The 15,706-nt window shown below is 34.3% G+C and overlaps 2 protein-coding genes across 8 annotated transcripts in view; one reads left to right on the top strand and one right to left on the bottom strand.

Annotated features, from left to right (window-relative positions):
* jus (EB domain-containing julius seizure protein) overlaps window positions 1-15,706 on the bottom strand; it is a 45,384-nt gene that overhangs the window by 6,050 nt on the left and 23,628 nt on the right. For 4 of the 7 annotated variants that reach the window (XR_011173501.1, XM_069116137.1, XM_069116138.1 and 1 more), the window contains 4 exons: window positions 6,327-6,479; window positions 3,473-3,613; window positions 2,207-2,321; window positions 1,314-1,501 (listed from right to left, as the gene is read on the bottom strand). Coding sequence is in view for 4 of the 7 variants with exons in the window: in XM_069116137.1 (XP_068972238.1) it covers window positions 1,314-1,501; window positions 2,207-2,321; window positions 3,473-3,613; window positions 6,327-6,479 (597 nt within the window). In the remaining 3 variants the exon portion in view is untranslated. Of the gene's footprint in view, window positions 1-825; window positions 1,226-1,274; window positions 1,502-2,206; window positions 2,322-3,472; window positions 3,614-6,326; window positions 6,480-15,706 lie in introns of all 7 variants that reach the window. The other 3 variants (XR_011173500.1, XR_011173502.1, XM_069116139.1) reach the window with 3 other exon arrangements.
* Window positions 9,829-15,706, top strand: part of TORIP (Torsin interacting protein) — a 50,557-nt gene continuing 44,679 nt past the window's right edge. Inside the window, exon 1 of the mRNA XM_069116128.1 lies at window positions 9,829-10,277. The gene's annotated coding sequence lies outside the window, so the exon portion shown is untranslated. The remainder of the gene's footprint in view (window positions 10,278-15,706) is intronic.

Raw genomic sequence — 15,706 nt, forward strand, 5'->3', positions numbered from 1 at the left:
TGATTTCACGAAATCGAATAGCATATTGAAACAAGCTAATATAAAAACGGTGAATATAAGAAAGATTATGATTTTTGTGTTTTTATCGTGTCACATAGACGATGGAAGATTTCAGGAAGAGTTCCATGTGATTGTTGAAAACGATGCATCCAGAATTGTAACGTATCGATCTCGATGCATCCTTGAATTTCAAAGTAACCAACAAATATCTACCCTCTTGGCAGGCAATTGTACATGCGAAAATTTCTGAAGGATTCTGAGCTTAGTAGAAGGATTCTAGAGTAAATAGTAGAAGTAGGCAAGAATAGGTAGTCACCTACTTTATAATATTCGTATCTATATTATACATATATGGGATGTTCTACGGAAATCGATATACTGGAAGATGGCTATTTTTGGTGCTAGCTGATTAGCTCGAGGAACATTCCAACCCTCTCATTAGTTCGTAGAATTACAAAAGTTAATTTAACTCCGGAACAACAACCTGCAAGGACTATCGGGACCAAGAAAACGATTACCGTTCTTTCTATTCCTGGCTGAACGCATTGGAAAAAAAAGCAAAAAAGAACAGACCGTGCAACGCGTACCATTCGATTAAGAAGAAATATAATAAAGAGAGAAAGGAGAAAGAAAGGAAAAGTCGCGAAAATATTCTTTACACAATCGTGAATATTGAAACAGGAAAACAATGATCGTTTCTATACTCTACACACATCTGACGTGGTCATTGCATTTTTTAAAAACAGAAAGTCCGTTCATGAATTACGTACGAGATGCTCGCTAAACAACTGGTTCTACACGTGTATTTCTCGAACAGATGTTTACCTTGAATATTTCACGCAATACACGCGGTACCTCTGCGAAAGCATGAAGCACCGCCAATTATATAGTCGCAGGCTAGACTGTGTCTAACTGTAAGACACGATCGTTCGACAATTGCGAACGTGGAGAACGTTTGCCCGAGTCTTTTAACCTGCAATAACCCATAAATCGTCGTGGAACTGAGTGGGAAGAAATAAAACTAAAAATAAAATGTAATAATATAGAGCAAGAAGAACAAAATTATAAAGACGACTCGTTTTCCGTTGTGTAGGTATTCCTTTATCTCTTATCTTTTCTAAAATTTGGGATCAGGCCACAGAAACGTCGAGGCGTCTCGATTTCCATCGAACACCCGATATAAACTGGCGCGTAAAAGAGTCGCTTGCTTCGTTTCAACGGGACACTGTATAACAAGTTGCTTGCTTAGTAAGTGAATGAATAAAAACCCGTACGGCTCACTCTGTGCTGTGAGTGCTGAGAGTGTTTCGCACCTTGCGAGGCGTTCGGCGAGTGGGCGTGTAAGGAGGCCAGCGAGGGTTGCCTCGAGGGTGCCCGTACGCTCGCCCTTGAACCGCGTCTCTCCTGCGCGTGCAGGAGCTTGTTCTCCCTCAGTAACGACACGTTCATCAGACGGGCGTTCGGTGTATTGAAGATGGTACGGTTCTCACGCCAGCGAGCCCTGGAACAGATGTAACACAAAAATTGAAAAATTGAAATTTGCTGTACTAGCAAGTGTTATCTGGAATATTGAAATTTTCAGGAAACATTACTTCTACTTATTTCTTATATGGCGATACTTCAATACAAAAATATTTCTTCATTTAATAATCCATTTTTGACAGCATTTAAAATCGTTGACTATATTAAATTAAATATGAGAATGAGAGATTAATAATGTCCTATCTACTAAACCATCGTAATTTAACTAGTTTGCTGTTTTTAACCCTGTCAGTAATAAAATTAAAAAATAAAACAGTCATTTCATTACAACTTAATTCTATATTGTAATAGTCACATATGTTCTGTGTTTGACGAGTGTACTGGTCATCGCTTACTTTTTGCCACATATTTTAGGTACACACTATTTAAAGAAGTCGCAACAGCTAACTAGTTAATTAAATTTTTGCTGCATATTAATTGCAGATCTATGTATAGTGTATGTGTTAATTGTAGAAATATGTATTAATATAAATATACATATCAAGGTATAAATTTTGAGCATGGTGTAAAGGATATGAAATGAAAAAAGGCATTCAAATTTGCATTAAATACGGAGGGTACATTTTTAAGCATGACTGCTAGGTTGAAGTAGGTCATAAAATCTCGTTACGTGAATTGGTAAAGACGAGAGTCACCGTGCAAGATATGCAAATAGATGGCTTACTTGCTGAAAAGCCTAAGGACGACGCAGATGATGATGAACATGAGGGCCATACCAACGAGAACACCGATCATCGTCGGATCGATATATTGGAGATTGGGTTCCTCTTTCTGCTCGGCTGTAAAAAACATATTTCACTCGCTTAATAACCTTTCCCTAACAATCCTTCCTTTTCATATCTTTTCATCCGCAGTTAAGTTCTATTTCATATCTTTCATTTTTAAAAACGTAATTCATCGTTTATTTCAATGAGACTTGAGCAGCCTTGATGAAAGAGAAAAATAAAGAGATACGATGAGGTCGAATAATTTCTGAACTCTTTCTTTCACGGTTTATATAAAAGTTGGTATAATTGATTGGGACGTATATGTCTTTTCACTAGTTAAAGTTAGATATTCTTTACACGATTGTACATCTTTTTCCCCGACAGTAACTGATAAAAACTTTTACTGCATTTAGTTAACCGCAATTTACTACAATCTATTTTCTCTTAGATGTTCATCTCACTATAAAATATAGTCTCATGTTCTCGCCTTCTAATCTCAGATTACTAAGAAATGTGAATTGGTCGGAACGAGGATTTTAACACATTCATTGTTAATAGCGCACATGATAAATTGATTCTATTATTTAAGTAATACTCATGCCGCAATTTTTGTCCTTTATGTGATATACATTTCGGCAGAATAACTTAGAACGAGAAACAAAACAGTGAAAAGCACATCGGGAAAAACATTAAAAATTGAAATAATGATTTCTTTAAAAGAAACAACTATTAGAAGTGAACAAGCTAATATTATTAATGAAATTCCGCTAGTTACGAATATCGATCTATAGTTTGTCAATTTACTAATATCATTAATTAGAAAATTATTGTGCAAGAGAACTCAGGTGTGCTTCACCATGTTTAAGCAGCGAATAATATTATAGCTTTGTATGCATACAATGATCGCGACTCACTTCTGCGCTACTTTTCAATTAAGCCCTGACGTGTCCAATTTAATTTACAACGCTTCAAGGGGGAAAACAAAAATGTTAAAGGTACGGAAGCTACGACTTCGCCACTTCTCACGCTATTCACGCTCTGTTAATTGTTCGCGCGAGACCAGCTGACGAATTAATGAACTTTACAGGATTTTAGGTCGGTATTCCATTAACTCGGGACGAATGGTTGTCATCGCAAGCGGGCGCGTGTGGAATCTCATTAAAAAGTACGCGGAAACTCGTGTCCCTCCTCCTTGCTGTTTCTCCCTGTGTTTCTGCTCTTACCGACGCACACAATCGAGCCATCAGATTGGGTAACCGGGATCTTCTCGAAGATGCAAATGCAACGTCCGTCTCTGCACTCCGTTTGTATCACTCTCGCTTCGCATTGCTCGTGGAAGAAGCACGACTCGTTCACGTTCACCGCTGAAAACAGAAACCATTAACGACAGGCTCGTTCCTTGTCTCTCGTCGAGGAGACGAAGCAAATACGAACATTTTACGAAATATTACTCCTAAAGTACATAACGTTTTTCTGCGAAATGGTACTCTTTCAATTTCAGCTTATTATGTATATCGTTCAATTATTAGAAGAATGACATATTTCAAAAAATTGTTGGTTTTGGGATATTTGCGAAGATTAATTGCAGGGGTGAGCTATTTATTAGGATTAAATGATCATAATTAGCTAATAAAATTAATTATTATATATTAATTAGTTAATAAAATTATGTTAATTCATTACTACAGTCTAGTAAAGAATTTAGGAAACGCTAACGTTTGAATGATTGAGTAGGTATTTTGTAATTTTTATGTAAATTTTTTCAGATTAGTTTCATATCTTACCAGCATAATAATGGCAGTCGCGTTTTATTACAGTGTTAATAAGATTTTTAAATGTTTTACATAACACATACAATACACATAGACATAAATGTTCAAATACTTTCGTGACTGTATATGGAAAGAAAACATGTATAACTTTTCAGACTATATATTTTCAAGAATATTCCAAAGAACGCCGCTTTTTTGTATCATTATTCCAATTTTACAATAGGAGAAAGAAGTTTGTTAAAATAATCGTTCTTTGACTGCCTTACGTTTGATTCGAACGTAGCATTAAATTCTCAGTCAGACGTCAATCCACCCTCTTGAAACTTGAAACCAAATCGCTTTATCCTAGTTTCCTTCCATTCCTTCCGTCTATAGATACAAACTGAACGATATAAAAGCTTGTAAATTAAGAAGAATAAAGTTGATCCATTTTATGGACGTTGCCTTCTTCGACTCTAGCTTAGAGATACACTATAAACTTTCTATATTATGTATTTCGACCTCGACTATCGTATCTACGTAACTAATAGACAACTATTATCTGTAAGATACTATCAATGTGTCAGTCAATCGTGCGATGACCTGATGCCCTACTGTTATTTCTAAGCCGCTGTCCATCATAGTGCAGGTCACTTCGGTTTCATTTTATAAAACTACCATTATCCAATTTGAATACTCAAATTTGATTAGATTGAAACGCATTCAGAAATCAATACCGAACGCACATGGATGTAAGAAGGAATTATTTGCCTTTGCGTATTTGTGGACGATAGTGTACATCCAGGGGTTAATGTGGCGAGTTTGATCGACTGATCATACACCGCATTGTCCTCAATATATTGGCCACAGACTCGCAATTAGGAGAATGGCTTAACAGCCATCGTGCTTTAATCCTGGTCAAAATCTGTTCTCGAACGCCTCCTTTTTCGGGCCACTGGCGAACTCCTGTTTTGTTCCAGTCGAACTTCAGTTAAGAGTTAAGACTGATAATAAATTAATCTTGTAAGTGTCACGAGCATTCGTTGGGAGAAAACCAATTGGTGAAATTGATTGGAGTAATCTGATAATATTTCCGATAATAGAGATTCTATAATCTTGCGGAGGTCGTGATTGATTTGAGAAGTACATGTGAAATTTTTTAATAAATATTTTCTAATTATATTATATCATATTTTGTTCAATAATTGTAAATTTTATCCAAAGTTTTCGTATGTTTCAGATTTCACATATGAATGGAATTGATGAAATTTTTGAAACCACAGAGTTAATAGTGCATTGCAATTTAAAATTCGTTCATTAATATCTACCAATTAATTAAAATTCGTACGTTAATATTCATACGTAATCATGATATCTTGTTAATATTTTATTTCGACATATATGAGCTACAATTAAAACGATAGTCGCCAGCATAACGTTTGTAAAGGAATTCAATTAAAAACGACCAGCCAAAGCAGCGTAATCTGGGCCACTGAATTCACTATTGCTGCTTCAATTTCCCTTCATGCTTCTAACGCCCTAGACCAATAAATGCGCGGTGCCTCGTTTGGATTCCACGAGAGAAAGCCATAAGCAACCACCCTAAGACATTCATATCATTTCAATCGCAAAACTTGGCATTGCTAAAAGGGGAAGGTCCGTTCTCTGAAACGTGACTCGACTAGAACGACTTCTTTTCTGTTTATACATCTCGCAAGCCATCTTCATCATCAATATTCTTACCATTGCCATTATTGTCCATTTTTGTTGTTTTTAATCCTCTACTGACGTCGTTGGCTCATATGTGATCGCTACGTCATTTATATTCGATCCAAGCTAGATTACTTTATTCTAGGATGTTTATTTTGAATTTATCGTGTGTGTGCTGTATATTTTATATGATAAATATCACTGATAATTTCTTTACGTAAAAGATGAGATATACATATGTTCATTTACCCTGCTGGATTCCTTAAATTCTTATATTTCGATGATGCTCTTATTTCAACAAGCACGAAGGATTGGTAATATTTTAAGAAGATGTTCAATTATATTACAATATAATATTAAAGACATAATATGAAATTTGTTATATTTTCACTGAATGTCTTTTTGACATTAGAAAAATACGATTGTGTCGTAGGTGGCTAAAAGAACGTAGCAGAGCTAAAATGAAACATCCTAAAATGAAGAAAGCAATTCTAAATCGTTGTACATAATATATCACATACGATCCAATAATTTCAATTGTTGCATTGTTGTTGAATGAAGATAGACACTTACAAAATGTCTGGATGCCGGCACGCTTGAAAATATACTAACTTACGGTGTCCACATTTGTCGATATGATTCGTTGCCTCGAATTCTTCCCTGCACGTGCATTTGTTCTTCTTTGGTTCGCAGTAAGAGCCGGCAAAACCACAATCGAGATCCTCCATGCAATGGTCGCCGAATTTTTTCGTCCCTCTGCCGGTTAAATCTACAAAAAAAAAAATAAATATATGATTGGTTAATGTTAAAAACGCTCGGATTTCTAATTAACTAATTACTTCCTGAATTTATTTTCTAATAAAAATTAATTTGCACTTTACGGGATTTTTCATTTATTCTATTAATTCCGATCCATTGACCTTCTTTATCGGAAATTTGTTGAATGTTTTAATGATACGGCATAAAATTTGACAAGCAGAAATGTATTGAAATATGCATTCAACGTAGCCCATTTATTCTCAACTGTACCGAAAACTTCATTTTATTCCGCCATAAAATACAATTTATCGTACAATGATTATAATATACGAGAATGTACATATTTCAAAATGTACTGGAGAAAATTTTTAAATTTATTAATAGAAAATTGATAAAATACACGATTTATGAAATGTATGGTCTTTCGTAGTCGAATGATCGAAATTCATAAGGCAGGGAATTTAAAAGTCGAAGTCGAAAGAGTATGAAGCTATGCTCAAACAGAAATTCCTACGTATGAATAATTTAACTAAGACGATGCAATCAGATATTGAATTTCCACCGATAAATCGCTTTCAAACTCAACGACGGATACAGATCCCGCAACCGAACCATAATTCAGCCCCTACGTTCTAAGCAAATATATCATCCGTAGTGTTTCCAACCCCCTATCGGCCATTCGCATGACGAAGCGTTTCGCTCTGGTTTTCGTGATTGTGCCGCAGGTGCCATGTATATTTACATTTTACGATTCCATTCGTTAATATTTGCAGACGGCTGTGAAGTTAATTCCGCCGAAACTACCTGCGTGACGATGTATTAATTACGAACAAATACGCACAAGCGGTTCATTCGTGTATTTTGAACAATGTTCGTCCTTTATGTATTATTTTCGATAGATAAAATAGAAATTCTGTAATTCTTGGTATTAAAAATTAACAAAATAAAAAACTACGATATAACAGTCATAAAACGAACGATATATGTGCGTATGTACATCATCATGTCAATAACGAATTAAATATGTAATCCAAATGTATTTCACTCTCGATGCAAAGCAACTAAATTTGATTAACTGGCTAAATAAATATACATTTTTAACTAATACGAAATTGTAATTTTCGCTTCCCATATCAAAGCTATCAAGTTACTTCTATCAATATTTCAAAATAAAATATTCCGTTTCATTAACAATCTTTACTCGTGTTCTAAAATTCATTCAATTGAGATTCGAAAAACGTAAAAAAATGTGGAAAATGCGGCGATTGACTTACTCGGTTTCCTGCCCGTGCAATTAACTCTTTTTCCAAGTGTGCTCTTCCAGGTTCAACAGAGCGTCGTGTCGAGACGTTAAAGAATTCGAGGACTGCCGCCTGACGCCGCGAAGGCGGTGACGCCCGTGGGCAAAGTTAAGGAAACTATCCTTTTTTCCAAGGCAAAGAGACCACGCTTGATTACTGCATTGTACTCGCATAATGACACTCCTCTCGAATACGATCGTATTCAACTCGCCTGGTTGAGCAGCTTGGGATATATCATGGTGACGATTTAGAAAGATGCAACCTCGGTTTTGCCATCCCCGACGCTTAAATGAATCGTAAAAGTAACAGGACTGCTCGCTCGTTTCTTCGGAACCAGCGAATTAGTTTGATGAGAAGAGTTTATGAGTTTATTCGCCGAGGAGAAAATTAAGATCGTCAGGAAAATATGCGGGCGTCTTGCGAGTTCAATTTCGTGTTCTGAAGTTTGTTTGCGAAATACTTAGATGGATGGTTCGCTTGGTTTCATCTTCCTTAAAATATGGTAGAGTCTAATAGTTGTATGTCGTGTCACAGATGTGTATCATCGCACAATTTTTATACTACAGACAAATTATGCTTTGGTTCTGTAATGATAGGAAGGAAAGGATGAAAAGAAAAAAGGAGGGCAAAATGCATTTCTTATTAAGGAAGTGAATAAGAAAGTAGAGTTTATTTTTCTAATCCTTAACGTTAATTCTAAATGCAGTCATTGTAGAAAATAGTAGAAATAAATAAACGATTATTTTATAATCATTCTTCTATGTATTTATAAAAATCATATTTCTTAATATTCAATAAGTATAAAAGGAATTAACTGTGGAATTATGTTTGATATACATAATCTCAATGATATCTCAAATGACTAAATTTTGTAACCCAAATTATTCCTATATATATTTGATGTTTGTTCCATTAAGTGATAAATATTTCGAGTGCATTTCCTATATATTTGCTGCTTCTATTGCAGTGTACATATAATATTTTCGTAGCGAAAGATTTCGAGGATTCGACGAGTTTGCCAAATCTTCAATTCAAACATTTCTTCAGAGAGATATTTCAAGAGAAGGATAGCTTTTGCGATATAAATAAAATGCATGAATATTTTTCCGAGTTACGTTTCTTTTATCGAGAAAGAGCAAACTCAAAGACGATTTTTATACCATATGACCAGAACACATGAACACATCACTCGTGAAAAGAGGATTTCATTTGGGATTTAGGATACGGAACAATAGAGTTCCCTTTCTTTAGAAAGTTGCTACATAGAAAGACGCAAAAGCGTGCAAGCGTACCTGACAGAAAATCTAACAAGCTTGAAGAAAAATTGTCTAAATTTATGGTATGTGCGTTTAGAAAGAACATCCTTACTACTCTAAAGAGTATATATCGTTTAAACTCACTGAGAAATTTGTTTCAACTCAATGTTTTCTTTCATTCATTTTTGAGGTTATATTAACAAAGCACCTTTTCTTTCTGAATTTAAGTTGTATTTCTATAAGAAATTAGTAAAATTTCAACTAAATCAAATTTTGCTAAAACTCTTAGTAATGTTAAGATTTCTCTTCTTTATAGATTTAAGTTATTTTTCTTACATTTCCATCTATCATTTTAACTTTCTTTCCTTTGTATTTATAATATAGAAACTTTCAAATTTTGTTCAAATTAATCTTAAATTTGATGATACTAACAAAAATTTCTTTCTTCCTTTTAACTTGCGTTTCCATAGCAAAATTGCTAAAATTTTTACTAACCTCTACATTTCAGTCAAATTGACTATTTTTCTCCAATCCTCTATTTCCATTTCCCTCCATTTCTCCAAGATTAACTATTTAGGTACAAATAATATAAACTATTCACAAAATGAAATAAAAGCTAACGATTCACTATTGCAATAAAGAATTGTTTATCTTCTATTTTACTATTCTACTATTCACGCTTGCTTCCATTTTTGTTCAAACGAGGCATTTCCCGCGCCACGATCGTTCGAAGTAACATAATCGATTTTTCTGAACTGATTAACAAAGACTCGCACGAAACAATCGATCAGGGAGTGTCTTTTTTTAAAGTGCATTCGCGCGATAGAGTAAAAGATAGGAAACAGTGCGAGTACGTGTACAAATAGACGTGTGGGATCATGTAGAAACAAGAACACGTAAAGCTTGCATACGAAACGGGCGAACGTAGCGATCACGACACTATCAGTATCCCGTAGATATCTCAAACAACGAGAAAGGTGCGTGCAAAGTGCTTTCGTGATATCATCGGGACGCCGCGACGGCGCCGGCCTCAATGGTAAACGATAACCCCCTTGCTGTGATACTATGCCACTATGTCTCGTAATTAACCTCTTGGGTACGAGGATCGACTATAGTCGATAGCCGCCGAACGTATCCCCATGACCGATTAAATTTGACAATCGCAAAAAACATACATACAGCATACAGCCTATTGTCATCTCTTGATTATTTACGTCCTCCTGTTTAGGCGTTCTATGCACTTCGTTATAGGTAAGTAATTTGTCACCTTTTATGCAAGTTTTTACATAATTATTATTAGATTTCACTCATTTTAAATAAATATTATGGCTACAATGTCAAGTGACATTACGTAGCGAACCAAAGAGGTTAATACTCGTTAGCGTTCGTAATGTCCCTTGTCCACATTGTAGTTTTGCTATTTAAATCTGTCTTCATTATCGAGATCCCATAGAATCGTCGACTATGTGCAATATATTTTCATCTGGCAATAAATGACTGTAACAGGAATGAATACTGGTTGCCAGAGTAGTTGGTATATAAACAGAGAAATATAGAGGTTCATAGATACATTTGCAGCAGTCAGCAATGTTTATGCAATGAAGTCTACAGGTTTGTTAAATCGAAATGTTTGCGATGATCGGTATATTGGTATCTATGTTGAGGGGGAAGTATTGAGATTAAGACTTTGGATCTTTGTACAAATTTATATTGATGGGAATATAATTAAAAAATTATTATAATAAACTAATTATTATACGGTAATAAGTTAAAGGTTACAATGTTATATAAGTAAAAGTAGGTCTTAAAATCATAAAATAAATATAGAAGTAGCAAAGTTGTAAATAAGTATAATAGAATAATTTAAGGTTAAAAGAAATAGGGTTATAAGATAGTAAGGTAGAGATTGTAACATCATATTAGTAAAATTATGAGGTTTTAAGGTAATATTAACAGAGTTAGAGATCAATTTAACGACTTATGAAATTCGATAACAAAATATTTAGACAAAAACGTTTTAAAACATATTGTCACGCCATCTTTTACGACTAATTACTATTGATTCTACATTTAAAAGACATTTACATATTTCTCTTGAGAGGGGTATCTTTATTTGTGAAAAATAGAACCACCTTCTTTTTTCATCACACTGATTTTCGAAATTAAATGTAGTTAAAAGCATTTGAAGGCATGTCGTTTCCAAGCGATTGGGGAAATAAAAGAAAATACCGAGGGTGACCTAACCTCGATTCGTAAAAGTGCCAATAAAAGTGGAGAAGGCGTTGATAATAGCGTACAGTTGTTGAAAGAGACTGTAGTTCGAAGGCAACCGTTACATTTGAACGTAGAATAATATTTTACGAATAAAGTGTTATGACGGTACTCAGGGTACATTTTATGATATTTATAGTGTGTTTATTACGAGCATAGACCGATAAATATATTTGCATATATGCACATTAACTGCGTATGGAACTTTACTTCGTCTGTGGTATGCATTTAATACATGAAAAATGCATTAAAATGAAAAATACAAATTACGTTGAATTGGAAAATTAAAAGTAACTATTGAAATTAATGTCAATTCGTTTTTGTATTGAACTTCCATTAGACCTCACGTTCGTTAAGCTAATACTTGCTCCAACAAGGATTACGTCTAGAATAGAATTCCAACACTTTGGAAATAAAAGCAGGAAATTTTCCGCATAATTCTTCGGGTTATGTCGACTTTTCATGTAGCCGACCGTCTTCGTTATCAATACAGGAAGACGTGACCCGTAACAATTCGAGATTTCCTTGGCTCTGAGACTCTGTACTTTTCATTCATTCCACTGAGCGAAGTAGAATGAGGCAAGTTCAGGGCAGACCGCTATTTCGCTCGCCTAGTCTATTTAAAATTCTGTTTAAAGCTTAAGATGATGATCAACCACAAAGTTTTCCTCGTTCTTTTATTCCTGACTATTGTCTTTCGACACTTTGTCATTAAACTCTGTATTATTTCGCAATGTAATCTCATACCCTGACCTCTAACCAAAGAAAATAAAAATTTTATTAATACTCTTCTATTTCTTTAGCGTTTCGTAGATATTTTTTGGTTAATTACTTTCTGATTCTTTTCTTTTTCAATTTTTCGATTTTCAATTTCTTCAATTAAAAGAATAAAAATCAGAACTTTTTCTTCCTCAATCCCTTAATCTTCAATTACTAAAGTGAAATGGAAATACATTGAGCCTTTGGTAAGATTTTGAAATACCTCAATAAAAGGAATTAAATTTTAATTCGTAGATTGTAATTACAACGAGTACTCTAATATTCCACAAGACTATTTAACGATCATATAGAATTTCTCTTTTCAACTGGGACAAAATATGAAATTCGAATTCTGCAAAAAATTGTCTTTTATCTAAGCAAAAGTTAACAGGAATTATTACTTTCATGATTGGGAAACTTCCAACCTTCGAAATTACAGTTTCTGAAGTTTTAACAATAGCATACAAATTGCACCTTTCACGAAGGAAACTTTCATCGATCGTTAAACCTTCAATCGAATATCCTTCGATTTGCAACTCGTAACATTTATATTAAACATTCACTGCTAATCAAAGTTTAATTACATATACCATACACGATTATAGCGTAAACTCGTAAATAATTTAGCAAATTTCAAATTCTAATAACTTGCAAACTAATGCAATCGGAAGTACGGAGGTCTATGAAGAAGCATGACTCAAAATATCTTTCCTTTGTGATCTTCAATAATCACGGACAATTTTTACTTAAATTTCTCTGATTTTTTTATTCACGTCCCGTACTCGAATCGTAAAATATCGGGTCGAACAATCGTCATGACCTGTCAAGGCTAAATAAAAAGAAACAAGCGTGGAAGTACGCTTTGACGAAATGATTCTCCATCGAGGAGGAACTAGACGTAGCCGCGACTTGCAATTTCCGCTTTGAAACAACTATGTGAAACTCGAAGGTTCAAACTTCAAAGGAACTAGCTGTTCGCGTATAATTGCGTGGTCAGTTAACGATCTGTCCTGCTTGCTACGACCTGAAAAAAAGAGAGAAAGGGAGCGAGAGAGCAAGCGAGAGGGGAAAAGGTAGCAGCGACCGCGCTGTAAGAACTGCTCGGTGACTCTCAGTCAGTAAAAATGGCGACTCTTGGGTCAATCTACGCGTTGAAAGTGGGTCACTTTGCAGTGGCACACTGCCAACGCTCTCACGTGCGAGCCGTCTCATGCCTGCTGCAGTCTGAAACTGGCAACCACCTTTCGCCAGGGGCGGCCCAACAGGGTTGTTAGTCAGGTAATTGTTTGAACAATGAAGTCTCGTTGATTTTAATTGGCTTTACAACATTTTTTTTTTTGTTAATTTTCTATAGTGTTGTTGTTTAAAAGAATCAATGGATGTTATGATTTAGAATCAAATTCTTATAAGATAAAAATTATGTGCGTTGGTTAATAAATCTGTGGCGAATAATGAGAGAGCGTATTACATTTTTAAGTTCGAAATAGTCTGTTTTAATATGGAGAAAGATATATAGGTGTTTGAATATTTGAATATTGGAATATTATGTTAATATATAATTCATTTGGATGTGTTACATTATAATAGTGCAGGTACTTAGTATAACAGTAATCTGGTAACAAGTATACTCGCACATACTATTATTTTTTAATGAAGCATTTGCTGACCTTAATTGATTTCTCAACGTCTTTTTAGAAAATTCATTGCTAGAAAATTATTGATACTTTGTGGTCATTATCTTAGGGGAGCGTAATCTTAACAATAAATAATCTTAAAATTTATCTATGTCAAGTTTGGAAATGTATAATTAGAATGTAGCAAATGACAACCTTCGGTAGAAAATTATTGGTTGGTTGTTTGTACCTTGACTGTTTAAGTGGAAGGTTTGGATATAATTTTTTATACTTGGAATTCTCGTTTTTTCTTTAATACATATAGGCATAGCGTTATTTTTAGTCAGGGTTAAATTTCTTTCGCTCCTTTAAACGGCTTTAATAATCATGCAAGGATATAAGCGGTAAGGGTAAAGGTCTAACTGCATTCAATGCGATAGGAAGGAGTAAAAGGCACGAGAGATATAGCTACTTTATTTTTCACTGTCGTTCCATCACTATTGTATTTCATTCTCTTCAATACAATCTTTTACGAACTTCTTGGAATATTTAAAAATAAAGTTACATTAGAAAAGAGGTAAAGAAAATTAGTAGATTCAAAAATGTAATTATTTTTGATTATTGAAATTTTGATGGAATTGAATTTTTGGTGAAATTAATACCACGGTTTAAAAAAAGTCTTGCGCGAAATGATATTGCACTCTTGATCAAGCTTTAGATACTACAATGAAGATACAAAAATAAGAAAAATTCCTAAAACGTGTTTCATTAGATTCACTTCGCTAGAAAAATCATGAAAGATATAATTTCTTACATATTTCATATTTAGAAAAAAGATTAAGGAAATGAAAAGAAATAGATACATAATGAAATTTATATACCTACGCGTAATTAGAATCTGTACGAAAATTAACAAAAATCTTAAATTACACGTGTAAAAATATCTTAACACATTTTTCAGTCTTTGCGCAAGAAGAAAAAGGTTCGTTAGATTCGCGAGTAGAATGAGAAATTATAAACAGGAAGAAACACGACACGACATCGCCATCCAAGAGATAACACGGTTGGCAGAAAACATTTCTCGCGGTGAAAACCATTCGGAGGGAAACTTCGGCCGGTTTCCCGTGTTTTTATCATCTTTACCTTTTATCTCGTCGCTCCTTTCAAATCAACAACGAAGAGCCGTGAAAGGAAGAAGCTCGCGCCTCGTATCAACGTTTGCAACTCGCAGCAGTCACCTTTTGCGTCTTTCGAATAATTTGAACGATCGCATCGCAAAAGTTACACCAGCGAATAATTCCAGCTTGTTCGTTCGAATTGGGGACATCAAAGCGGGTTATCTATCATTTCGAAAAAGAATTGCTCGATAATTCAGCGCAGGCACCGTTTCGAGAATCGTAAAATATTGCGAAATCGGGTCATCCACGGGGTGAGAATACATACAGACTCGCGGAAATATTCGAGCATTCGTAGATACATTTTATGAATAAATTATAATATTATTCATAATATTCATAATATACGCGCGTTATACGAAATATTTTGAAATTTCATTGACGCTGCTATGAAACTCGGTTATAATGATCACATTGTTGATCGAAAGTTCTAAACAGAGCGGAAAACATATACAGAAATTAGAAGATATTAAGTACAAATAGTAAATATTACTCAAAGATTGTCATCATATTAATAAATTTCAATATTTTATGGCACCGTATTATATACACTTAGTATAATATACCTAAGATGGATTGTTATTTATTCATACCGCATGCTAATTTTTTACCGAGTACATTAAAAATTGTCTACTTCACCTCATGACAGTCGTATCTCGTTACAGTGGTAATGAAATCCCAAAGTGACATAAACATTTTTTAAATGATAAACGCTCAAATACTTTCCTGAATCGCTATATACTTAAATGGGTACCAGACGAACATCGGATAGAGAACGATATTGTTCAAGACTTCTAATATATAAAAATGCTTGTGCATAGATTATTTCACACGGGTAATATGTGACGATCGGTATCTGAAG

Source organism: Bombus flavifrons, chromosome 7 (genome assembly GCF_040668555.2).
Source record: "Bombus flavifrons isolate JBK064 chromosome 7, iyBomFlav1_principal, whole genome shotgun sequence".
NCBI classification, from domain to species: Eukaryota; Metazoa; Arthropoda; class Insecta; order Hymenoptera; family Apidae; genus Bombus; species Bombus flavifrons.